General features: G+C 45.0%; 1 protein-coding gene across 1 annotated transcript in view; it reads left to right on the top strand.

Annotated features, from left to right (window-relative positions):
* Positions 1-4,634: 4,634 nt before the first annotated feature.
* Positions 4,635-27,166, top strand: part of SRM (spermidine synthase) — a 72,563-nt gene continuing 50,031 nt past the window's right edge. Inside the window, exons 1-2 of the mRNA XM_069241234.1 lie at positions 4,635-4,856; positions 16,598-16,718. Coding sequence (XP_069097335.1) covers positions 4,723-4,856; positions 16,598-16,718 — 255 coding nt within the window. The 5' untranslated portion in view covers positions 4,635-4,722. The remainder of the gene's footprint in view (positions 4,857-16,597; positions 16,719-27,166) is intronic.

Genomic DNA, 27,166 nt, shown 5'->3' with positions numbered 1-27,166 from the left:
TTGTGTCTGACAAACTCCAAGACCATATACTCTTATGGCTACCCTGCACTTACAATGTCTAAGGTTTTGCTTAGACACTGTAGGGGCATAGTGCTCATGCACCTATGCCCTCACCTGTGGTATAGTGCACCCTGCCTTAGGGCTGTAAGGCCTGCTAGAGGGGTGACTTACCTATGGCACAGGCAGTGTGAGCTTGGCATGGCACTCTGAGGGGAGTGCCATGTCGACTTAGTCATTTTCTCCCCACCAGCACACACAAGCTGAGAAGCAGTGTGCATGTGCTGAGTGAGGGGTCCCCAGGGTGGCATAAACCATGCTGCAGCCCTTACAGACTTTCCCTGGCATCAGGGCCCTTGGTGCCAGGGGTACCAGTTACAAGGGACTTACCTGAGTGCCAGGGTTGTGCCACTTGTGGAGACAAAGGTACAGTTTAGGGATAGAACACTGGTGCTGAGGCCTGGTTAGCAGGGTCCCAGCACACTTTCAAGTCATGAGTTAGCATCAGCAAAGGCAAAAAGTCAGGGGGTAACCATGCCAAGGAGGCATTTCCTTACAGCAGGACAGCCTTGTTTGTTTGCAACTGGCAAAAGATCATGCAGGACCCCTGGGTTGTAGAGTCTATTCAGGGTTTCAAACTGGAATTTTACGATTCTCCTGTTCAGGGGGTGTTTTCCCAGGAGATGTTTTTTTTCCTACATGATCAGGAGTTCATCTCTCTGGAAGTCACAGCGCTTCTATCCAAAGGGGCCATAGTGGCCTCCTCTCCTCATCCTCACGGTTTTCTCAGTCCGATTTTTCTGGTACAAAAGAAGGGCGGAGGTTTCCGTCTGGTCCAAAATCTAAAAGATTTCAATGGCTGGATTGTTTATCATCACTTGAAGAGGAGGGCATTCACTTACTAAGGGACATCACAAGAGAAAATGATTGGATGGTCTGCATAGACTTAAATGATGCTTACTTGAGCATTCCTATTTTACCTCCTTACCGGAGATTTCTGCAGTTCCTATGGCAAGGCCGTTTTTACGAATATAAGGTTCTTCTTTTCGGCCTGTCGTCAGCACCTTGGGCTTTCACGAAGGTGATGAGCCCAGTGGCGGAATACTTTCGAGCAAAAGGGGTTCGTCTGATCATATATCTCAACAAACTTATCATCATGGCTCAGCGCCCTCTTCTTCTGATGACCCATTTGGAGTGGGCGATTTCCCTCCTTCAGGATTCGGGCTTCATCCTCAACATCAGAAGTCCATCTTGGTTCCTTCCCAGAAGTTGGAGTTTCTGGGTTTTCATGTAGAGTCGGTCTTAGCTCAATTGATCCTTTCTCCTTCCAAAGTCCACAACATAAAGAAGAAATTGAGGAGATTGTTGTCCAAACAGATGGTAGCTTTGAGGTGCCTAGCTCGGATGGTGGGCCTCCTTTCCTCGTCCATTCAGGTTATCTTTCCGGGTCCTCTTCATTACCGGGCCGTTCAGCGTCTGAAGATCTCCCATCTTCAGAAGGGCCTCAGCTATTCTGCCCTAGTTCCCCTCTCATTCGAGGCCAGGACCGAGATCTGTTGGTGGCTCAATCATATGGATGCTTGGAATGGCACAGCGATCTTTGGCTTGTCTCTGGAGATCGTGATCGAATCCGATGCCAGCCGCTGGGGCTGGGAAGCTCGCTGCAGCTCGATAGTCAGGGGGGGTTGTTGGTCAAGGGAGGAGTTGGACCTTCATATCAATTGCTTGGAACTCTTGGCGGGTTCCTTTGTGATTCGCGGTCTCTCTCTGGAGAAGTCGAATTGTTGCATCCTTCTCCAGATGGACATTTCGGCAGTCCGTTATGTCAACAGGCTGGGCGAGACAAGATCTCGCCTTCTAGTGGAGATTGCCAAGGATTTTGGCACTTCTGCCTTCAACATCGGATTTCAGTAATAGCAGAGTATCTCCCGGGTCAGAGCAATACAGTGGCCGATTGGCAGTCTCGTTACCTTCAAGACTTCAGCAATTGGAGACTTCTCCCTAGAATATTTCATTCTCTCCAGCATCTGTGGGGCCCATTTGCAATAGACCTCTTTGCGTCTCCCCTCAACCGGCAGTTGGATCAGTTTTTCAGTTGGCGCCCGGATGCCGAGGCTCAGGCAACCAATGCATTTATGCAGACCTGGTCCCAATTTCTGGGATACGCTTTTCCTCCTTTCATGATGATGTCCAGAGTTCTGACTCAGGTTCGTCGTCAGAGAGCAGAACTGGTGCTTGTGATTCCACTCTGGACAGCTCAAGCTTGGTTCTCTGTGGTTTTGGAGATGGCCTGCTCCCCTCCAGTTATTCTTCTGCATCTTTGGAACCGCTGGGTCTTCCCCATCCTCTAGTATAATCGCACTCCGTGACTCTGGTGGCGTGGAGAATTTCAGAGAACGATGGTCTCTCCCAAGCTTTTGGCGCGAATCTTATGATTTCATCGTGAGGTCCTGGGCCCCTAGCACTCACAAGCATTACGCATCCGCTTGGAATCGTTGGCATTCTTGGTGCAGTGAACGATGTGTTGATCCATTCTCAGCTGATTGTTCTTTGATACTCAATTTTTTATCTCATGTGGCTGCTTTGGGTATGGCCTACAGATCTGTTAACAATTACAGATCGGCCATCTCAGAAGGTCATTTTCCTATAGAAGGGAAGCCTATGGGTGAGCTTTCGATTGTGTATAAACTTCTTTGAGGGATTCGTTTTTCTAATCCTCCTCAACCACGTTATTCTACCCTTTGGGATGTTAATATCGTATTAGTTTTTTTTTAGAATTTTAGCCTGCCAACAAGTACCTGTCCATGAAACAGCTATCTGCTAAACTTACTATGTTGTTGTGTTTGGTATCAGGCAAACAAGTTTCTGACCTAAGGGCTTTAGACCCGTCAGGCAGAGTCTTTTCTCCTGAGGAAGTATTCTTTAATATTTCTTGCCGTAATACTAGGTCTGTTTTTATCCTAGTTTCCCGGATAATACAAAGTTGTGTGTTGTGCAATGTTTGAAGGCTTATGAGGTAAGTACAGCCAAGTTTCGCTCTGATATGGGCAGTCAATTATTAATTTCTTTGTTAAAGCTTTTCCGCCCAGTATCTTCGGCCACTCTAGCTAGATGGATGCGGTGGCTTATGAGTGAGGCAGGCATTGATATCACTCAGTTTGGGGCTCACTCTGCGAGAGGTGCCATGGTTTCTAGGGTATTTTCTTTAGGATCTCGCCTAGAAGACATCTTGAGAGCGGCTGCCTATTCGTCTGAGTCTACCTTTAAAGCTTTTTACTACAAGCCTATTTTAGACATTGCAACAATTGTTCTAGATCAGCTTTAAACTAGCATAATCGGTGCCTCTGGTTTTGACATAGAATACAAAAAATTCGAGCTGTCACGTCAAGAATTTTTCAATTCTATTAAGGACATGGAGGCGAGGATTATCCCTCCCTTGAAAAAGTGTTTTATATACTTATGTCATGCATGTTATTGATATGTCTTAATTTGATGCTGTGTTCCTTTTCTTACCCGTCCCTTTTGAAATGATATATAAGGTCAATGGGTATAGTCCAGTGTTTATGGCTCGATTTATTTGTTCACTTCTAGGTAATGAAGACTAGTGACTCCAGATTCTTCTGAAGTTGTTGTTTTCCTGTCATCGGAGATCTCCGCCTTGGAGCTGTTTGGTTGGTCCCATTGTGGACTTTCGGTGGAACGTTGAGGTCCTTTGTCGTTTGCAGTTTCTTTCTCCTGTTGGGGATTGTTTTTGACACTTTTACTGTTATTGGACTCCCGCAAAGAAAGAGGAGATGTGTCCCTAAGGGGTTTATATAGGGCTACGCTCTATGGTGGTCATGTGATTCTGTGTCACAGGATGTGATGTTTTGTTTTCTAATTTGCTTCTAAAAATTAAAAGCATAGATGGAGAAGCATAATCCTCGCCTCCGTGTCCTTAATAGAATTGAAAAATTCTTGTCACGACAGCTAGAAAATGTTTTACTCTCTTCCACCATCTGTTCGGACGACAATATCTGCCCACATTTAAAAATATCCTAAAATCGTCCTTTTTCAACAGCACTTTAGCTAAGACCGTGATCCTTTAATTATTATTTTAATGCTTGTTATACGTTACTTCATCTCATTTCTGTTGTAGAACGCTTTAATGCTTTTGGAACATGTTTGTGCGGTATAAAACAGAGAATATGTACAAATAGACAAGATGAGGCAGAAAAGCACAGAACTGGGAAACTTAAGAGCTCTGCGTCCATATGAGACATCCAAATTTATATTTCATCATTCACAAAATCTGTACCTTCTTTAAAACTGCTCAAACCCTAAAGGAGCAATACTCGCTTCATTGTCCTTCAGAGAATCTAGAATTGTTTATCCTTTTTATCTTACTGCCCCTTACTGTACTAATCGTTCTGTTATTTTATGGGCTCCTGCATTCCAGTGTTTCTTCTAAATCAGTCCTTCTTCTAAATCTGGATTGAATTGTACCCCCGATTTCGGCAGCCCACGTGCCCACGTGGGCAAGCTTCGTCTTGCAACCAGTACTCCCGAACATGCTGGTTCAGCGGTCCCGCCCTTCAAAACAGCTAGAGTTTTGATTGCCCGAGCAAAGCTTGCGTTCGCTTCCTATTGGCAGATCGAAATCTCAGCTGCCGTAGCAGCTTGTGTGAGGAGGGTCTTGCTTTTCCATCTTTCCCTGCTCCGGCCCTTGCACGGTCCGCTCCTACCATGGAGGCCCTTATTCGGGACGGCTGGTTTCGGGAGGCCAGCATCCTGTGGCCGGGGCAGGCGCTGGCCCTGGAGGTGGAGGAGGTCCTCTACCAGCGGAGGTCCGCCTATCAAGATATCCTTCTCTTCAGGAGGTGAGGTGCGCATGCGCCACCCTAAGTGCACACCGCAGGTCTGCAACCATAGTATTGACAGCATATTAAAAGCATAAAACCTTGGTGTGGAGCCACTGCAAATTTTGTGCTTCGGATCCCTGAAGTGGCATTGAAGCGTACAATGCTGTAATAGTATAGTCTTAATAGAGACTGCAACCTTGTTACTGGTTGCAGTCCAGGTTATGAAGCATAGAATGTACTGAAGCCAACATATGTGCCCCCGTAGTATATGAACCCTGCCTAGTAGTTGTAAAGACTAAGGCAAGAACGTGAACGGGTAGCGAAGAGGGTGCTGCGCAATTAGAGGGTCCTGGGAATTGTCATCTGCTAGTCAGGATGCGAGATACACATGCCAGATCGTAGGTGTAGAATGACACGGTAATAGAAACTTGAAGCGCTGCGTTGTACAGCCCCGCTCGTGACCATAGTTGAGACTGTGCTGCTACTGCAGCTGGCCACGTCGCACACATGGCGACAGAGAGGGGACAGCATCCTAGCGTTGGTTGCTTGCTAGGATGCTGGATTCCCACACGGGGCTACGGTAGGTGGAAAGGGCTGCCCCCCGCTCCGTTTTTTTGCCCTATGCGCCAGGATGGGAGGAGTGGGGTCTTATAAGGGGCCATCTGGAAGGGCCGGGCCTCTTGCCACAAAGAGGGTCACTGCCATTTATTATGTCGCATACATTGTGTAGTTATTGTTATTTTCAAGGATCCTCACACCCGCAAAGGGTAACAATGCTAAGCACTCCTGATAGTTATAGAGTAGAGCGTAAGCCTGCAGCAGTCAGTTTCGTAATAGTATGTGCAACTGCATAATTGATTGCGATCTTGAACTAGGCTCTATCCGTGATGCAGATCATGGCGTGGGCATGTGCTGCCTGGCCCCGGTTGAGGTTTGCCATACACAAGTGAAGGCTATTAAGAATAGGGGTACCCCAAAACCACTTGAAACTAGAGGCATACAGACACATATCCAACAGAGGTTAACGTGGAAGAATGTACAACAATTATCTATTTTTTTTAAATTAATCAATGCTAGAATTGTTCATATGTATTAATGGCAGGAAAAAGAAAGGCTAGACCCACACATTCTGTATAAAATATAGTGTGTATTAGCGGTGTGTTTCAAAACAAATGCTCTGTGCTCAGGTGATCACACAGTGAATAAAATCAAAATAGCATACACGTGTGTATAAACCGGATGACAGGTGGAACAATATAGTGAGTGGTATGAGTAGTTCTAATGTCGAAAGGTGTCAACAGTTGATAAATGTTATGTTCACCCTGTTCTACCTTCTCTAACTTATAAATCTCTGGGTATGCTTAGCCAATTGAATTTCTGGATAACTTTTTACATACGTTGCTCTTGTATTATAGATACGTTAGTCCTGATGATGACCCTCAAATGATATAATGTTGAAACGCCGTCACTGACAATGTGAACATAATATTTATGGACTGTGTTACATTTTTGATTGTATAATCAAAGGCAAAGTGTGCTTACCATTAGTAGGTCGTACACCCAGGGCACACAGCAGCTGCTGTTGGGCAGGATGTGCAGGCCCTACTTGTCCAGGGGCTAGGTTATATGGTAACCTAGAAATGATTGTTTCTCCTGAAGCACTGGGGTGAACCTTTGGGTCTTTGTGAATGCATGCTGCAACATGAAGCAGGTGAGGAAAGGTAGAACATTCAAAACAGCATAAATTAGTACGCTGGTTTCACCTTGTCCAATAACAAGGCTCAAAGGGATTTCTGGGTACCGTGATCACTGTAGGATAGACCCTGTAAGGAACTGTTTTTCTAAATGGGGAACAATAAACATAAGTAGGCTGTATAGACCAGTGGTTACCAACCTGTGGTCCGGTGACCCCTCGGGGTCCGTGAAGCCTCCTTAGGAGGCCCGTGACTGCTCAGAATATTTAATAATAATAACAGATTAGGTCCCCAGCTTTCAGTAATGATTCAGTGGAGGGGTCCCTGGATTCCAACAATGTTTCAGCGGGGGTCCCTGGGTTCCAGTAATGATAAAGTGGGGGTCCACAGAAGTGAAAAGGTTGGGATCCACTGGTATAGACTGTTGAAGTCACTCCTAACATGGCTGTATTTGTCATTACAGTTGTTTGCCCTATCCACGATCTTTACCATGGATGCACTATCTGTGCTATGATTGCAGCCTAACAGTGTGTGCTTTGTATTTCAATAGTTGGCAGAAAATGACTACAAGATATTGGGGAATCCATACTATTTAATAGTTGTTACATCTATCAGTCTTAGGGTGGTCTTCCCCCAGATTTTTAGCCTCTCCTCCTCGATTTTTGCGGGAACTATTTTTGCTGGCTTTAGGACGCTGAGCGCTTTACTTTACTACTGCTCACAATGCTAAAGTGCATGATCTCACTCCTTAAAACATAGTATTATTGGCTTATCCACAATTGGCATGTTTAATTTTCCTACAAGTCCCTAGTAAAGTGCACTATATGTGCCCAGGCCTGTAAATTAAAGCTACTAGTGGGCCTGGAGCTCTGATTGTGCCACCCACTTAAGTATCCCTCTAAACATGTCTCAGGCCTGCCATTGCAGAGCCTGTGTGTGTGCAGTTTAAATCGCCATGCTGACTTGTCATTTAAACCCCCTTGCAAGCTTTAAAGTCCACTCTTCTTACATATGTCACCATTATGTTAGTCCCTCGGTAGCACACAGGGCAGGGTGTGGTGATATTAAAAGTAAGGAAATGTACTTTTAAGTTTCACATGTCATAGTAGTGGAAAAACTCTCAAATTTGTTTTTCACTACTATGAGGCCTACCCCTCTCATAGGATAACACTGGGGATTCATTATTACATTTAATAAGCTGTATTTCCTGATTGAGAAGTTGGTAGAAATGTCATGTTTAGTTCCTCTGGAATTGTGATGATAAATCCTCTTTAATGGTAAAGTTTGGTTTAGTGTTACAATTTAAAAAATGCTACTTTTAGAGAAAGTTGTTTTCCTGCTCTTAGCCCCTTGCGCCTGCAGCCTGTCTCCAATACACTTCTGGGGTGGGGTGACAGCTGGGCTTTGTGCATTCTTTCTATACAGCCGCACACAAAGGGAGTTCAGGTGTGGTTGATGGGCCATCCTCGGTAGGATCGGAGGTAGTTGCTAGCTGCACCCTCACACTACACAAGAATTGGCTGTGTCCTGTCCACACACAAAGGGCTTAACAAACCTGTATTGTCACTCCGGCCAGCATGGAGCCAGGGAAGGCGGAAGAAGGGAATTCCTTTCACTTCAAAGTCCCTGTCTAGAAGCTTCTCCCACCCTCCACAACCAGGACAACTAAGTATAAATACTGGACCACAAACACCACCAATTCAGTACCCTCCTGCATCTGTGGATACTCTGCTAGAAAGAAGGACTGCTGTGCTGCTACTAGGGATGCAACTCTGCTGGACTGCTACTCTGTTGGACTCCTGCTTAGGTGTGCGGATCTGCTGCCTGCTGTCCTCCTTGCCTTGGTAAGAAGGACTGGGCCCACATTAATTTACCCCCAACACCCATAGTGACTCCAGGAGCCAGCTGAATGGTCTACTGTTTTCTGAAGGCTCAGGGACACAAAAGACTTCCAACTCTCTTGCTACAGCACCTGCACTCTATCAACTGTGAGTCTTGCCCTGCCAAGTGGTGCCAGTCCAGTCATGTGCACTTGGAAGTGGGTATAAAGTGCTGCTTCAGTCCAATCAACACATCACAGCTGCTGCACAGATCAGAACCGGCGCATCACCCCTGTTGCGTGTATTGGAAACAGTGCATTGACCGCATTGCGTGGATCGGAGTTGACACATCGCCTCTCCATTGCGGACCGACCTCAGCGCATCCTCTTCAGAACCTCCACATCTCGGACCAGACGCATAGCTGCTGCTACATAGAGAAAATCAATAAATCTTCGCTACTCGCTACTACGCAAGCCTTACTTGGTCCCTGTAGTCTGCTGATGCTCCGTCATGGTCGGCCTGAACTCTTGACGTTGCCCCCGTTGGCACTTTAAGCTTTTAAGCACTATATTTCAGTTTATTCTTTATAAAAATCATATCTCAAGTTCTGCTTATAGGATGTTTGTCGTTTTTGGTCTTGTTTTGTTAATTAAATTAAGCTCTATTTTTCTAACCTAGTGTGGTATCCTTTGGTGTGGTGTTTTCACTGTTTGAAGTGTTGCACAAATACTTAACATTTTGCCTCTAAAGTTAAACCTGCTTGCTCTGTGCCAAGCTACAAGGGGATGAGCATAGATTAATTAAGGGTGTGTTTGAGACTTACCCTGACTAGGATTGGGGTTCCTGCTTGGACAGGGTGCATACTTCTGCCGACTAGAAACCCATTTTCTAACAACAGTCAACAAGCATTATGTACTCCTCCTGTTCCACTTGTCAGTCGCAGGAATAATGTGATATCCTGGTGCGAGGAAGATGTTGTTGCTTTTCTTGTACAACATCCCTGATACTCCTAAGTATATCTTGAGTGGCGTGGCTTCTTGCTGCGATCCTGTGGATGTTCTCTGGGTCCCTGATATAAATGTAGAACAAGTAATTTTACTATGAGAGGATCTTGACACTAAAGCAGAGACATGAACTTGATTTGCTGTTTCTCAGGGATCTGATTATAAGTTGTTGCTATACTGAGTCCTCATTTGTAGTATTGGGCACCAACCTAATCATTATCAGATGTTATAAGATGCAGTGAACAAAGAGATGATTGGATTTTTGTAACATGAAATTATATTATCCTGACATATGAATAGACAAGATTACTATTGATTAATTTAAGGAGCATTACTAGTAGCCTTGAAAAAGAGCTTCTTCCACAAAACACATCTTCACTTTATATTTTGATTAAGGGAGCAATTGCACAACTTCCAACATGTGTAATAAAAGTCACAGAAACTATGCAGCTCCTGTCCCAGAGGATGGAACTATTTATTGAAAGGTAGGAAATATAAAGACTAAAATAGAGGTGACTGCCCTCCTTCTCTGTGGAACGTGTACAGTATATGTGGCCCTGTTTATTTTCGACTGACTCTCATATGCGTGCTGCTGTGTTGAGTTGGGGCGAGTATTTTGGTCTTTTCATAGATAATTGTAACCATTCTTTTCACCACTTGCAGGTTGGCATCTCAATCAATGTAGTTGTGACATTGCACTGTACTTATAAGTGGGGAGGGTGAATGTTGGGGCAACAGACCCTTCACGCATTTGGTGTTAAGTAGTTCTCAAAGAGCTGTACAGAAATGTGGGTTGAGGATATTTGTAGAGCCATTGAGGACGTGGGGTTTGGGGAGGAAGTGGATAAATGCAGTTAGAATGTATAATCTATCTGATAATGGCAGCAACGTGTATAAAATATTATTAGTTATATTGTCAGTAGATTGGAAAAGGGAATTTGATTTTCTGCAGTGCGTTGGAGGAAATGGTTTTTGGTTTTGGAATATTGTTTGACACAAATCCTTTGCCTAGGTGATGGTGTATGGTGTATTATCACAGACCATAAAGGTGTGGAGGTGAGAGAGGTTGGGATGTCCTCTGTTTTCCGTTATTCACGTTGGGCCAGATGTAGCAAAACTTGGTTTTGCGACTCGGAAATTGCGACTCCGAGCGACTCGCAATTTCCGAGTCGCAAAACCATATGCAGAAAGGTGTCTCAGACACCTTCTGCGAGTCGCTATGGGGTTGCAAAGACCCACCTCATTAATATTAATGAGGTGGGTCGCAAATTGCGGCCCCATAGCGACTATGGGCACTCACTGATATGGAGGCCTGCTGTAGTCAGCAGACCTCCATGTCCGTGACTGCTTGTAAATAAAGCATTTTTTTTTTTTTCAAGTGTAGCCCGTTTTCCTTAAAGGAAAACGAGCTGCATTTAAAAAAAAATCCGAAACCTTTTGTTTCGGAATTTTTTCAGGGCAGGTAGTGGTCCCTTGGACCACTACCTGCCCTGAAAAAATAATATGGGGTCCAGTCACAAAGGGGAAGGGGTCCCATGGGGACCCCTTCCCGTTTGCGAGTGGGTTACCATCCACTTCGAGTGGATGGTAACTGCGACTCCATTCGGTCGCAAATGGAGTTGCATACCACTGCGACTCGCAAATAGGAAGGGAACACCCCTTCCTATTTGCGACTCTGAACTGCATTTTGCGAGACGGTCCCGACTCGCAAAATGCATTTCTGAATAGCAAACTCTGGTTTGCGACTCGCAAATGGCGATTTTTGCCGTTTGCGAGTCGCAAACTGGTTGCTACATCTGGCCCTTTATCCCTTGAGTCTCTGGCAGATTGCATCAGGCATGATCTTTTTTTATCATGGGGTTCGGTTGGTACGGTGAATTGGAAATAGGATTTCACTCTTTGCGAATGACATCCTCCACTTCAAGTGTTTAAAAATACATTTTTACATTAATATGCACAAATGACCTGCCTTAGGAAGACTGTTTCGTGGTACGTGTGCTCTTTCAAAGATGTGGAGGAAGACAGAGCAATTATATGTGAATATTTTTCTTATATCTTACTTCAGTGGATGTTGCATTGTCATGATCATCTGACAGGGGCAAGGTGCCAAGGGAGTGGTACCTTTAGGATGTGAGGCTTACACATTTATTGGAATGCACAGTGTTCGTTGTCTGCAGACACCCTGCGTTTGGAAACCATGCTCCTCTGTTGCCAGAAAATGACTTCATTTTGCACCGTAATAATGCTGATATTGATGGCAAGCGTTTCTTGGACCCTTCACCCAGTTGTCTTGGCCAGTGTGCCCGGGTTTCAGTGTTCACTTTGGATGCTGACTCCTATATCACTGGTAACTATATGAAGATGTAGGGGGATGGAGACACTCCGCAGTGTTTACATACAGCGCTCAACCCTGCACTTTCTGCAGCTGCAGGTGATAGTGCTGTAACAAAAGCACAGCTGTGTCTGTCTTTCAGTGCTAGTTCGTGAGAACAAATCTACCAGCTGGAGACTTAAGAGAAAAGCAGGAATAAGGGAAATGACGAAGGTGCATAATCCCTAATGGCTTGTTGTCTCCACAGATTACCCTTTTCCACATGAGGTCATCTTTCAACAGAAAAAGGCCACAGTATTTTAAATTGTCAGTTGGTTAAATAGCATTGAGGTCAGAATACAAATAGTGAGTTTTTATGTCTGGCGTGACAGCACAATTGCTGCCACACCTTATGTGATCAATCTAATAAAGAGCTTTCAGGAGTAGTGCATAGTGGTGCTTTGGCTAGCCTCTCACGTTGGTGGACAGGAAGACATGTTTTGATTGGGTAGCAGTTACGTGCTTCCACAGAAAAAAGTGCGCCCCTTCAGCACAATTATGATTATTTAGTTTGTTTCTGCATCTGCCTGAGCCAGCTGCAGTATGGCTGCTTGGAGAAGCCTCACTAACACACATAGTATCACGCTTTCAATGTGATGAAGCTTGAATGTTCGAAGAAATCCACATGATACTGTAATACTGTTAAAGTCTCTTACATAAATAGCTAACTTATGATGTTTTTTTTTTTTTTGGCGGTGTCAGATGAAATGTTTGTGTATGTAGATATAGACACACACAAACACTAGTTTTAAGTATTACTCACTATGAAAGCTGTTGATTGGATTGTAGTCTGCAATTTCGAAGCCGGAATATCGAGTGGTCACAGTATAGTGACTAAAATACACAACCCAAACTATCAAGAAGATAAGTACACAGAGGGAGGTAGAAATTTACCATTCTTAACTTCACATCTGCATACCTCGGTGATATGTATATTGTCAAGGTACATATATATAGAGTTGTGTACAAGTCAGTTACTTTTGGGTTTCAGTATTCTGGCCATAATATTGTGGCCACTCAGTATTCCTGCTTTTCTATTCAGAGCCCACACCAAAGCAGTTTTATAAAGGTACTTATAACTATTTTCTTTGTAATATGAAAGTATGCCACCTTTATAGGATCGAGCCAGGGAGTGCGTTCGCTAGCGCATGCGTCTTGCATGCCAGACTGTTGTGGACAGGAAAGGGCTTAGAACCCACCTGTCGCTTACCATTTGTTAGCTTGTGTGGCACTCTTCTCTACAGCCTAGTAATTCGTCACCGCAGGCCAAGCATCATTTCCACCCCACCCCACCTCAATCCAACTCACCCCAATCCAGCCCAGTCCAATCTAACCCACTCCAATCCAATACACCTCACTTCACCCCAATCCAATCCACCCCACCCAATCCACTCAAGTCCAATCCACCCCACTTCAGTCCGATCCACCTCACCTCACTCCTGTCCAACTCACCACACCCCAATCCATCCCACCCCACTTCAATCTAACCCACCCTAGTTCTGTCCAACCCAACCCAATCCACCCCACTCCAATCAAGTCCTCCGCTACCCAATCCATTTCACTCCAATCCATCCCACTCCAATGCAATCCACCCCACTCCAGTCCAACCCAGTCCACATTAATCCACTCAAGTCTAATCCACCCAGCTCCAAACCACTTTAATCTACCCAACTCCAATCCAGTCCACCCCACACCAATTAATTCCACCCCACTCAAATCCATCGCACCCCACTTCAATACAACCCACTCTGCACCCATCCAACCCAATCCACCCCACTTCAATCAAGTCCACTGCTACCCAACCCACCACACTCCAGTCCAGTCCACGCACACCACTCCAATCCATCCCACTCCAATACAATCCACTTTAATCCACTCCACTACAGTCCAACCCAGTCCACATTAATCCACCCTACTCCAGTCTACTCCACCCACTCCAAACCACCTTAATCTACCCTAATCCAGTCCACCCCACTCCAATCCTGTCCACCCTACCCCACTCCAATCCATCCCCACTCCAGTCCAATCACCGACTCCAGTCCAATCCACTTTAATCCACCCAACACCACTCCAATCCAAACCACCCCACCCCATCCAATCCACTCCAATCCGACCCACCCTTCTCCATTCCACCTCACTCCAATTCACCCCTCACCAATCCACCTCAATGCAATCCACCCCACCCAATCCACCTCACTCCAGTCCGATCCACCTTACTCCAATCCAACCCAGTCCACCGACTCCAATCAAGTCCACCTCTACCTAATCCACCTCACTCCAATCCACCCACACCACCCTAATCCATACCATTCCAATACAATTCACTTTAATCCACTCCAGTCCATCCCAGTCAACATTAATCCACCCTACTCAGCCTAATCCACCCTACTCCAAGCCACCCTTATCCAATCCACCCCACTTCAATCTACCCCACCGCAATCCAAACCCTCTCCACCCCAATCCATCCCCACTCCAGTCCACCCACACCAATCCAATTCACCGCACCCCATCCATTCTGCCCCACTCAATCCAGTTCACCCCCAATCATTCTAATCCACTCCACCCCACTCCAATCCACTTCACCTCTATGCACTCCACCCACCCTAATTCAGTCAACCACACTCAAATCCATCCAGCCTACCCCACTCCAATCTACCCCGCGCCAGTCCAATCCACCCCACCCCAATCAACCCCATCCCAGATCAGTCCACCCTAATCCAATCCATCCACCCCACCTCAATGCAATCTACCCCACTCCAATCCACCACTATCCAATCCAACACACCCCACTCCAGTCCAATCCGCCCCACTCCAATTCATCCCACTGCAGCTCACCACACCCCAATCTAATCAACCCCACCCATTTCAACCCACCCCTCCCCAGTGTAATCCACCCCACTGTACTCCAATCCATCCCACTCTATCCCAATCCACCCTGTACCAGTTCAGTTCCCCCACCCCAATCAACCCCACTCCAATCCAGTGAATCCAATCCAATCCACCCCACCCACCTCAGCCCTGTCACTCCAATCAAATCCACCCCAATCCAACCCACTTTGCCCCATTTCAATCCACCACACTCCATACAGTCCACTCCACACCAATCCACCCCACTCTACCCCAATCCAATGTAATCCACTCTACTCCAATCCACCCCACTAAATCAGTCCACTCCACACCAATCCACCCCACTCTACTCCAATCCAATGTAATCCACTCTACTCCAATTCACCCCACTAACTCAGTCCACTCCACCTTATTCCACCCCACTCTGGCACTCTCTGCTGCTGAACTTGACTCCCCTCTACTCAACGACACTCTACTCCCCGCTACTCTACTTTACAACACTCCCACAAATCAGTCTATGACACGCTACTCCGACGTTCCGCGCGCTAACCTTTAGCCATGCTAAACAGCAGCCACACTGGAGTACAATGGCAAAACACATTGCCAAAACCAAAAGGCAAGACTTATTGGCTTTGCCAATGCTTGTTAAACGTGTGTGGGTATATTTATGTGTGTGTGTTAACGTATGTTTATATATAATGTAACCCATCGTATCCATTCCTGAAAACCCCAAACTACCACTATTCACTACCTACCCTTGAAACTGAAAAAAAAACGTACTGCCCCTGTATATTATTCATCCGTGAGCCCTAAACACCACTTACTATCTTTTTTTCTAAGAGACATAACCCAGACATAAAACAGAATACGTATTCAAAATGTAGTTAAGTGTGTGTGTGTCTATGTGTGTATATATGTATATATATTTCGCTTTAAAGTTATTTCACTTACAACCATATAATAATTACTTAATTTGTATGTTAAAGTAACACACTATAAACTCACAATAAAACCTTACCTGCGTTGTAATGACTTGTGTGGTACTTACATGCTTAGTAACAGCTGCATTCCTCAAGTCCTTTCTTTAAAATTAATCCCATAGCGCCTCTGGATGTGCCAGTATGGGCTTTGCTTAAATGGATTTAAGAAAGAAGAACTTCAGCTAGATGGAAAAATAGAACTCTTGTTATAAAAAGGTTGGCTAGTCATTAATTGTGGCTGTATTGCTGTTCATGAATGTTTTGATTTCTCACCCAATTAGTGGTTGTTCCGTGTGACTGCTTTACGAGGGGCACTGCTGCTTATCTGAGCCTTTAATTGCATATATCATCTTTAGATGAGAAAATATCAAGATGATGTGTAGTTTTTTTCTTTTAAAAAGCTTCTTGTGAATTTTATTTCTGTTTAAATTGCAACCTCTGAGAGCTTATGATTGTAATATGAACGTCATAATTAGGCCTGGGCAGAGTTCATGGAGTCAAACTCCACGGAATTCCGCGGAGTTGAAAGAAACTGTGTAACGCTGCAGAGTTCCATGACCCACGGAGTCCTGAATGCGCCCGATCTCACAAGTGCTAAGCAGGGTCGGACTGGTCAGCCAGGCCTGACCCTGCTTAGCGCTTTCGAGATCGGGTGCATTAAGGAGAGTGCCATAGGTAGTGAAAGCTGCCATTTCAGGCCTCTTGTGCACCCGCCTGTCCTGTGTGCAGTGCATACTGGGCAGGCCAGTGCACAAGAGGCCTGAAACAGCAGCTTTCTTTCCCTGCCTACGGCCCTGGCCTAAATTCAGGCAAGTGCCGTTGGCAGCAAAAGGTGCCAGGTCTGTTGTTCACAGGCCTGCCCCGTGTGCAGTGCACACGGGACAGGCTGGTGCACAAGACGCCTGAAACAGCAGCTTTTGGGGAGAATGTGGGATAAAAGTCTGAAGTATGACATGTATAAAGCTCTAATTAGTAAGTCATGTGTAGGGGTCCAGGAATGTGTCCAATTCTGTTAACTGATGTTTCCCTTTTGTATTTTTCAGTAAAACCTATGGAAATGTGTTGGTGCTAGATGGCGTCATTCAGTGTACGGAGCGGGATGAGTTCTCTTACCAAGAGATGATTGTCAATTTACCTCTGTGCAGTCACCCAAACCCACGTAAGGTGAGATGGGCAAACTGCCCTCAATGCAGCTATGCGGGTTAAGCTATTAAGATCTTCACAAGGGTTTATGATTCCATTGAGTTTGGTTTATTCTTGAGCAGTAGCCCAGTATGTCTTTCTTTACAATAGAATGATTACCCTGGACTGATTATTAGGATTCATACACTGAGCAGTAGACAAGGAGGAGATCATAGTTTGTTTTCTTGGATAGTACACTGCAGATGCTTGAGGGATTTTAGTGCCTGATTTGATACTCTTCGGCAGATGAACCCATCATCTGCCCCTTGTCACCGCACTGCACAAAGCCCATCAGTGTCCTCTCCACACAACCCACCGGAAGTGTGTTTAATTTGGAGGGGAAAACATGAAACAGGTAAAGTGTATAGGAAGAATCGTTAACCGGAATTGGTGTCATTATAGTTTTATAAATAAGAGAAGTTACTTCATTCGGTGTCAAGAAACCTGAAAAAGCCATAATTACTATGAACCACTGAAGGAGAGTGGAGGATTCCTTGAGATTAAATGGAACCACTTCTCTCTGCTCTTCCTTAATGGGGAACTTTCAGAACACTCCATCAGAGACACAGAGTTCAGAAAATCTCAGTGGGACAGAAAACATACAGTGCTGACAGAAGTTGGAAAACATTGTGATTGAAGACGAGAAAAGCAAGGTTGCAGTGAAATGTTACCGTGAATAGTGGCAAGGCTACCATTCCAGCCATGACATGTAGCCAAGAAGTTCTCTACACTGCATATGTGCATTTAGGAACTACCTCTGTGCGGTGTCACAGGCAGCAACAAAGGGGGATTTTTCTTGTACTAAGCTCATAATCATACAGCCTTCTAAATCAAGATAATGAGGTGGTGCATAGAATAGGAAATTTGCCATACAGATATATATTTGTGCAATCCAGAGACATCCCAGATTTATTAACCATTTTTTCTGACTAAACCACCAAACCTGTCCTGCAGATTGGACTGGTATCACCAAAAGAACAAAATACACATATATTTCTTCAGATGGAGAGAGAGTTGGCATGTTGAGAGTAAATGCATGCAAAGGAACAAAAAGAACCTTGATAACCAGGTTTGTGACACTGGAACTTAGAGGCACATGTGATGGCTTTAGCCTTTATTTTTATCTAAAAGCATAAGACTTTGTAGGTGCACATTCTGATAACCAAGCTATGGCTAGTCCGCTCCAGGTTCCTTTGAGAAAGTGAAGTCGGTTTACTAAGTGAGAACATTTGATCTCATTGTCTGGCATTTTGTCTCATTCTCTGCTTGCACCCAGTACCCTGGAACAGTTAGTCAGCTTTGTATTCCATCAGGTTTACAAGGTTTACAGGGTTTTCACCTTTTTTCCAGGTTTACCCGTAAAAAATGTTTTTCTTTATAACAAATGTTTAAGTTCTGGGTCATGTAAGCTTCCAATGTCTAATCTTTATTAATGCCCTGCCCCCATGACAGGAGAGCATTAATCAATTTTAGTCATGGCCATACATCTGCCACATGAAGGGTGATCTGGGAATCTCCGCTTTTTCTTTAAATACTTCAATGATAAATTCTACTTTTTGGATCCTCCAAACTCAAGTAATGTTCTTCATATAAAATACTCTGCAGAATAATGTGCCTATTTAAGCGTGTTTTTTAATTTGTTGTGAACTTAATGCACAACTGTTTTAGGGAACGCATTTACCAAAAGAAACAAAAGTATTCTATTCCTTTTGGTATTTTTTTCTGCAGTAAAGGGGTATTACTTTAAAACGCTTAATGCCTTTGAAAGCAGATGAGATGTGTGCATTTTTAGATAAGAGAAGTTTATGTCTACAACCATAGCATAGATAATGTGCTATTTCTGTTCCTCCAAATGTAGAAAATTCATATTGAACATCCTGGTAAGACCATGTTTTAGATTCAACGACCTTAGCTGAACTTGGTTTCATAAGTATTGTGACGCCTGCAATGAGCTCTGCCTAGATATCAGGAACCCATTTGCTGTGACCCTGACCAGCACTTCAACATGCAGTGGAAATCAGTTTCTCAATAGCTGCCAATTTGTCATGCAAAATAGGAAACTATTGTGTTGGTGATTGTAGAAAGCTGGCTCTTTATGTGGTATGTCAGTACTGTGCAGAGAGTCCAGGGTTTCCCCAGTGACTTGACAGGGGCTTGCTATGCAAACCCAAAGTGCTCTCATTGAAGGTAGTGTGATCAAGCAGCCATAGGCTTAACACAGGGGAGTGCAAGGCATCCACAAATACAAACACTATTCGATAAATGAGCCACTCCACTCAAAAATGAGACCCACACCAATTTATAAAAATATATGCTTAGGCATCAGGGAAAAATCGTTCGAGAGAGTACGTTTTTAAATGGGAATTCTTTTCACTTTAATCAGTGGACACAGTGCAATTTCTGAGTTCTGCAGTGTTATCCGTTGAGAGGAACAACAAGTTCTGCAAATAGGTAGAGTACAGCGACTTACAAGATTAATCTCCAAGAGTTAAAGTTAGTGGTGGGCAAGGTCCAACGCAGCACCAGGAGTACACCACAAGCAGGACAGGGGCAGCCGGGTGCAAGGTGCAAAACAGCGTTGGGTGCCCAATGCATTTCAATGGAGATCGGTCACTGCCAAAAGAGGCTGCAGGCTCTGGGCAGGAAGCCAGTTGGGAGGAGCCAACAGTGGGGCTCAGGCCTCACGATGCTCGGGCACAGGTTGGTCCTCTTCTCCATGGCTCAGGGGTGACGGGTGCAGAGGTGTCTTCAGGTGTTGGGTTTCCGGAGCGGTTGCAGTAGAGGGGGACTCAGTGCAGAGGCTGCAGGTGTAGTCGGAGAGTCCAGGAGGGGTGAAACTACGTTGGCTCAGACTCTGGAGGGCTTGCGTACCTTGTTGACACCAGTGGTCCACTTCAACTCTGGTCAGAGACAGCAGGTGCAGTGGTGACTTCAGGTGTCGGGTTTTAGCAGTTCCGGAGGCTTCAGAGTCCCTTCTTGCTGGAGAACAGGTCTGCTGTTCATGGGAGGTCTTGGGTCTTTATTGAAGGCAGGCAGTCCTCCCTGGTTTCTGGAGTCACAGCTGCAGGTTGAGTCGACTTTTGTGCAGACAAGGGATGCAGAGAGGCCGGGGGGGTTGGTACCAGGTCAGCTGCTTCTTTTCTCATCTTCTGCTTTTGCGTCCCTTCAGTGTCCTTGGTCCTCTTAGGTCATCAGGATCTGCTTTCCTGGTGCCAGGGGTTGCCCAAAATACTGAATGTAGGGGTGTTAGGGGCATGTAGGGTAGTAGCCAATGGACTACTGACCCTTGGAGTCACTACGCCCCTTATATGACCACTTCTTTTTGTAAGTGAGCATAGCCCTGTCCCAGAATTCCTAGGTATGCCATCTCAAAGATGGCTAAATCTGAAAAAAATCGTGTTCACCTCAGCTTAGCCCACCTTAGGGTTAGTCCTACCCTGACGGTGGCATGCTTACCTGACTAGCTAATTTTCCTAACTGTCCAGGTGCCAAGGGGCTCTGGACAAGGGGGTTGGCTTCCTCTCCTTTGAGGGGGAGCCTGGATTCGCATTTCAAAGCTGGCAGTCCTTTGAGGCTTACCGCCTTAGAAAGTCTAATCAGCATTCATCCTATGGGAGGGGGTGTTACACCCTCTTCCCGGACAGGCTTTTGTTCTGGGCCTCCTGAGAGTGGAAGGCTCTCACCCTAAGGGACCAGAACAATGTCTCGGGTGGCAGGGTGATAGAAACCAGTCTACAAGCACACCAGAGGCAGGTAGGTTTTCTGGGGCCACCTCTAAGATGCCCTCTGGGTACATGTACTGATGAATCCATCACTGGAATTAGTGTGGGCTTATCAATACGAGATGTTTGGTACCAAATATCCTTATCTTCAGTGAAGCCATCATGTAGCTGGGGAACTCATGTTGACCAGAGTCCAGCACATGCATTTAAAATGGCTTCCCTGACCTCTTACTATGTCTAAGAATCGACAAAGACATGACAGGGGCATTGCAGATATACCCTTCACATGTAATATAATGCACCTTGCCTTTGGGCTGTCAGGCCAGCTGTAGGGGTGACTTACATATATTGCATGGGGTGTTTAGGGAACATGGCAAACGGATGTGTGACATGTTGTGTTTTAACGTTTGTCTGCACCAACACATGGAGCCTGCAGTGGCAGCTGGCATGTGCTTGGTGAGGCAGGGTGGCACAATTCGTGCTGTAGCCCATAGGGACTCACTCTCTTTTTTTTTTTTTTAGTACCTCAGGCCCTAGGTTACAGAGGTACCATTTACTAGGAACTTGCAGAGGTTGCTAAAGGATTTGCCACTTAGGGAAACAATTGTACAGTTTTGGGAAAGAGATCTGGCACTAGGGACCTGGTTAGCAGAAACCCAGTGCACTTTCAGTCAAAATCACATCAGGTACCAGGCAAAAAGAGGGAGGTAACCATGTCAAAAAGAGGCACTTTCCTACAGTGGTCACCAGGTGGTTGGAAGAACTAATAAGATGTAACTTATCCATTTTCAAATTAAAGGTACCACCACAACAGTCTTTTTTCATGGAGATTAGATTGCTATTTATTTTAGATAGGAAATAAAACTATGATAATATGGACAGCGTAATACAAAAAAAACATTTTTCTTTACAAAGGAACCAAGATCCGGATAAGAAAAGCTCACTAGTACGCCATTTGTTTGCTAAAGATAGGTCTCCTGTCCTGACCTCAGACCACCTCACCTATACCACAAAAGAGCTCAAGATGTGATTTTTCATTTTACCTCAGTTGGGAATAACAAAATAACCAGTTACTCATTGAGGTAACTGCTGTTTTCTTAGTCTGTACAGGCATTAGAATGTTGAGCCCACATGGGGTTGAGTTGAATGCTGGTAGTTAGGGATTTGGGGGTTCTGGTGTATGTCAGGATGTGAGCATAGGGTGACTCAAGATAGTGAGTTGGATCCAGAGGTCCATTTATGACGTGTTGCTTCAAGAGCAGTGTTGTATAATTGTTTCCGAAGTAGAGGGTTGGCAGCCGTTCTTGAGGGACTGAAGAACTAAGGATTTACAGGAATTACCATGGTGAACAAATTGATCTTATACTTATGTCCCAGTCCATGAATGGGAAGGTTCTTGAGCATGAAGTACTGTAGAGTGCTGAAGAAAGTGTCATCCTATAGCCTAATCAAAAATGTTTTTCAGCAAGCCTTGCTTTACGGTTCACTAGCTCAAGAATGAGAATCCAGAGTAATTCCTAGAAAAACCATGAGGGTTAGGTCTGATTGTAGTATTACAAATTTAATCTAAAGGAACATGTCTGATATAGGCAATTAAAGCCACCTTAAGGATGACTGCATGGCTTGGCATCTCCGTGAAGGAGGAATGTATTCAGTTGGGGAGTTTTAGATGATAACAAGTCTTGCAGCATGAAACTATTCTAGATTCACACGCCTGCACGAAAGTCTCCCTTGACTCGGCTGATAAACATAGCAGACATTTGACGACTGGTATTGTTTTGTGACAACACACCGATGAGTTTTTATTTCCAGACATCGTGAGTCAATTTAGGTACACCTGGTCTGCTTGCCTTCGATATTTTCTTGACTTCCTAGCACAATGTTAAAGTGTGTCTTCTTTATTTTTCTCCCAGGGGTTGAGGTATTTGTCAGTCTGTTTAGTTAAGTCCAGTGCTGGATCCTCAACGTTGTCATCAACATCAGTGAAGTGTATGTCTGGGTCTTTATCTGTGGAGCTGGATTTTCGTTTGACTGGTTGTTTGGTTGGGTATTAAAATATTTACTTCTCCAGGGACGAAATGCTTTAGAAGTCTACTTGCCGTTGGAAAAAAATAATCTACTTTTCTCATTCGGTGCCAAGCAGTGATGCAACGGATTATGATAATTCTGTCATTGTACCAGAGTTGCGATAAGAACCGATTATTACCAAATGGATTGGATACTAGCAAGGTCTTATTCATTTCTTAGTGGAGGAAAACAAAAGATAAAGTTAGCAAGTGCTTTTTCCCCTGCTTAGTAGGTTTTCGCATGAGCAGGTATACTCATGCAAAAATATAGTGCACACACGTTAGGATTACATGTGGAAAAAGTGTCTGTTAAAGGTTTCCAGGTGTACTTCTAAACAGATATTTGAATTCCCGAAAGTCTTACATTTGCAGTAAAAAGAGAGCGTCGGGGGGGACTGTTGTGCCAGGGTCGAGACAGAGGGACTGTTGAAAAGCAGCTATCTATGGCTGTAGATTTGGATCCTGGGCACCAAGGGCTCTGCTGCTCTCAACATGTGTATCCACCATCCTGTTTTCCCTCTCCTTTGCCTTTGCTTTCAAACTAACTCACTCCCTGTCACTCTCACCTTCCCTGCCCGAACGAGGTTGGCCTCTAAATCCCCTTTCAGCCCTTCTGCACCCCCCTTCTTGGTGGAGGCACTCTGTCCCCATCCAGTCTGGAGTGTGCTGCATCCCCCAGCATCACGGACAAACATTTGAAACAAAGTATGTACATTCTTGTTGTGAATTTATTTTCATAGTTACAACAATACTGCCAACGTCTAGGTCTGGGTGCAGTATGATATTCAGTAGATAGCTAGTAACATACAGGCACTTTGTCTAGTGTGGGACAGAGAGAAAGGAGAAGCTGGTAAAACCTCATATTTAGAAGAAGTGACAGATGGGGCCAGGTTTCCTAGAAAGAGCACAAAAGAGTCTCCAAAACTGCGAGAGCCCAGCATCTCCAACTGACTGTGAGGCTTTGAGAACTCGCTAAGCGTACATCATAAGGCTAATTGCACCAGTTGCTGCCTGGGGATCTCCAGGAGCACATAACACGGCTCATCATAGACCAGAAAGCAAAGCATGAGCACAAAGACTCCTGGAAATTAGACAGTCTGAACCCATCATCAGCCACACAGAGTGAGACACACGAGAATTTCTTTGCAAAAATAATCCTGTATCTCTCCTGCCGCTCCAATTGTTGTCTTTATCCCTCTTATGCAGTTTCTTGGTGTGAGGTAACGTGCACCTCACTGACAGCCTCCCTCCAGTTCGTAAAATCTGGTTGGCTTCTGAGTCATTCTACAAACCTTCTTCCACTTCTCTTGCAGCTTCCTTTCCAAGTTTTTCCTATTTCTTGTTGATGAGCATGCACCCAGGGTGCTTGCCAACTAGTAGAATTTTGTGTATGATGGCAATTGCACTACTAAGTGGTATCTCAATTAATCCACTTCTGAAAGTCACTAAGCTCTCAGACGCCGTTAAGAGCACATCTACATCTGTAGGTGCCCCCAGTTTTTTATACTGTAATTCCTGAATAAGGATACCTCAGTTAATGAGCTCCTTACTCTCCATCTTTTAAATTTACCCCACTCTAAGCCCAGAGTGAACTTTGGATTTTAACAAATGGGCAAAAAAGTTAAGGAAACATGGTAAATGTTTTCCTATCGCTCACTTTATTCCATGCCAACAATGTGGTCTGTGTACCCCAGGATGAATATAAGCTTCAGTTCATATGTCTTTTTTCCCCAATCCGGGCACTAGCCATAACGGGATACTTGGTATAACATGCTTGATGAAGCAGCCCTGTTTGTAGGTTTCTCGTTTCCTCCAATAATAAACCTAAAATGTGCAGCTTGCGAGTGGCAGATTAGATTTGGAAGGACATCTCGCTTATTGCTGTCGGCAGGTGTTGAATTTATTTGCATTTTTGGCTTTTTACTTTTCCAATTATAATTGTCAATGGTAGATTAGAATTGCATAATCACGTACAGTAGGTGGCAGTGATATCATCTGGATGTAGTACAGCAATTTAAGCAATACTGTCATCTTAGTCACCACGTCCTGCCAGTCCAGGAAAAAGAACCCACAGTCCAGGCTCGTAGTGCTTGCCTAATGTCGGTCAGAGGCGTAAAATAATCCAAAAACACGATCTGTGCAATGTAGTGTTCTATTTAAATACGCATGGTCGTAATGGCCTTATGTGACGTCTTCAGAACGTATGGGGCTCAGTGTGTCTGTGAGTTCTGGTGGTAGTCCTCGAATTCCCGTATATTGATTTAAAACCTGATATCTTCCAAAAGAGTTCCAGCTCAGCCATTATTGGAGAATATACGTCAGAACAACGCATGCCCGAACAACAAGGTCGGAACAACGACCTTGTTGTTACCACTAATGCCTTTACCACGAATGCCTTAACAACGATTTTTCGTTGTAAAGGCATTAGTGAACGGCATGCATGGTTCCAGCATGTGTCCCATCCCCCCCACCCCCACCCCTAAAAATTACCACGATCCCCGCACCTCCACCCCTGAAACAACCCCCACCCCTAAAATTACTGCAACCCCTCACCCTGCCCCTAAAACCACTCCAACCCCCACCAGTAAAACCTAAAGCACCCCAACTCCCACCCCACCCCTAAAACCTAAACCACCCCAACCACCACCCCCAAATACAAAAAATACCCCGACCCCCACCCCACCCCTAAAACTAAAAATAACCCGACCTCCCACCCCACAAACCTAAACCACCCCAACCCCCACCCCCAAATACTAAAAATACCCGACCCCCCCACCCTGCCCCTAAAACACCCCAACCCCCCACTCCCAAAAAGTAAAAATACTCTGACCCCGAACCTCCGCCCGAAAACCTAAACTACCCCAACCCCCCACTCCCAAAAAGTAAAAATACCCTGGACCCCCACCCCACCCCTAAAACTAAAAATGCCCCGACCTCCCCTCCCCTAAACCAACCCAACCCCCACCCCCAAAAACAAAAAATAACCCAACCCCCCGCCCTCGCCCCTAAACCTTAATCACCCTGTGCCCCTCCACCCCCAAAAACTAAAAATACTGCGACCCCCACCCTCGCCCCTAAAACTAAAAATGCCCTGACCCCCCTGCTCTGCCCCTAAACCACCCTCACCCCCTAAAACTAAAAATACCCTGACCCCCACTTACCTCCTCCTTGATCACGTTGTCCTCCTCAGCCGACTCCCTTCTTCTGTGCCTTAACTATGCATGTACGTGGTTCAGCACATGCGTGGTTAAGGCCCTGAACAAGGAAGTCATGGTTAACAAAAGTGTTGTTCTGCTTTCATTTTCCACAACTTCGTTGTTCAGGAGTCGTTGTTGAGGATACTTCCCATTATTGGAAGGAGTGACTAAACAGGTTTGTCACTTAAGGACAGTTTATAGTCTGCAGGCATGGTCTGCCTGAACTCTTCCTGCCCAATTTGTATCTCTCCTATATCTTGAATGGTTGAGAAACTGCTGCATTATTAGGGCTACAGATGAGGGCAACAAATGGCAGTCCTGATTTGTGCCTCTCCAGATACGAAGGCCTCAAATTTTACCTTAATGGCAGTTCTTGGACCCATATACCTAGCAAAACTGTGTGCCCAGACTCGGTGACACAAGTGTGTGTTCTAAATATTGCCATTCAACCCTATCTAATGCTTTTTTATCATCTAAGGAGAGTAGCATAGCAAGTGTAAGACGTTTTGCTTTTGTCATCACGCTACTTTCTCTGTACGAAACTAGATCGGTCATGGTCTACCAACCCTGTCATCAAAGGTCCCATTATATTGGAAGGATGGCCATGAATAGATTTGCATCTGACCTTAGTAGTGATATTGGCCTGTAGGAGCTATACAGAAAAGGGCAATTTTCAAGCTTTGGTGTACCAGTGATCACTGCAGCAGCTCTTGTAGGGATCCTGAATTACTAAAAGAGATGATCACTCTTGTAATAATAGGTTCCATGGTGGGCCAGAAAATCTTATAGATCAGCGCCATGCAACCATCATTGCCAGATGCTTTTTCCACCTTGAGCCTAGCAACTCCAGTGGGAGTCTTTAAGGCATCCACCTGTTCCACAGAGGTTCTCTGGTGACGTGAGGTTGTACCAATTTCCCATCACCGACACTGAAGTAGAACCTCCTAAAGGTTTCAGCAATCCACTCATCAATTTGAGCCAGGTTTCCTGCATTTGCTTCCCATTCACCCATTCACTAATTACGTTAGCTGTCAGCTTTTCACAATAGCCAACATATGCTTGACTTTATCCAAATCCAGTGCTTGTAGCTGGGCCCTTACTGCCAAGCTTTTGCTCCACAGTTTGAGACAAAGACCATCTATGTTGCTCCTTTACGATGCACAGTTGGCTTTCCAGACGTTATAATGCCAATGTACAGCATCTACTAAGCACTGCCTTGAGGCAGCCTGTAGTGTTGCGACTGACACCATTCCTTTGATTTTAAAGCTTAAAGCTACCTATGGAGTTGGTTATCTCACCCCTAAGGGGTGCTTTATTGAGTAAGTTGTTAAAGTGTCATTTAGCGCCTGTCTTCTATGTGTGTCTTACAGCTGTCGTATTGGTGTTGGGGCTTGGTCTGGGAATGTCTGTGTCATCCACTCAGCTCACCAATGTCTCACCCACCA

This window comes from Pleurodeles waltl, chromosome 6 (assembly GCF_031143425.1).
Source record: "Pleurodeles waltl isolate 20211129_DDA chromosome 6, aPleWal1.hap1.20221129, whole genome shotgun sequence".
Taxonomy (NCBI): domain Eukaryota; kingdom Metazoa; phylum Chordata; class Amphibia; order Caudata; family Salamandridae; genus Pleurodeles; species Pleurodeles waltl.
The sequence above is the reverse complement of the archived record's forward strand: the minus strand, read 5'-3'. Positions and strand labels throughout refer to the sequence as shown.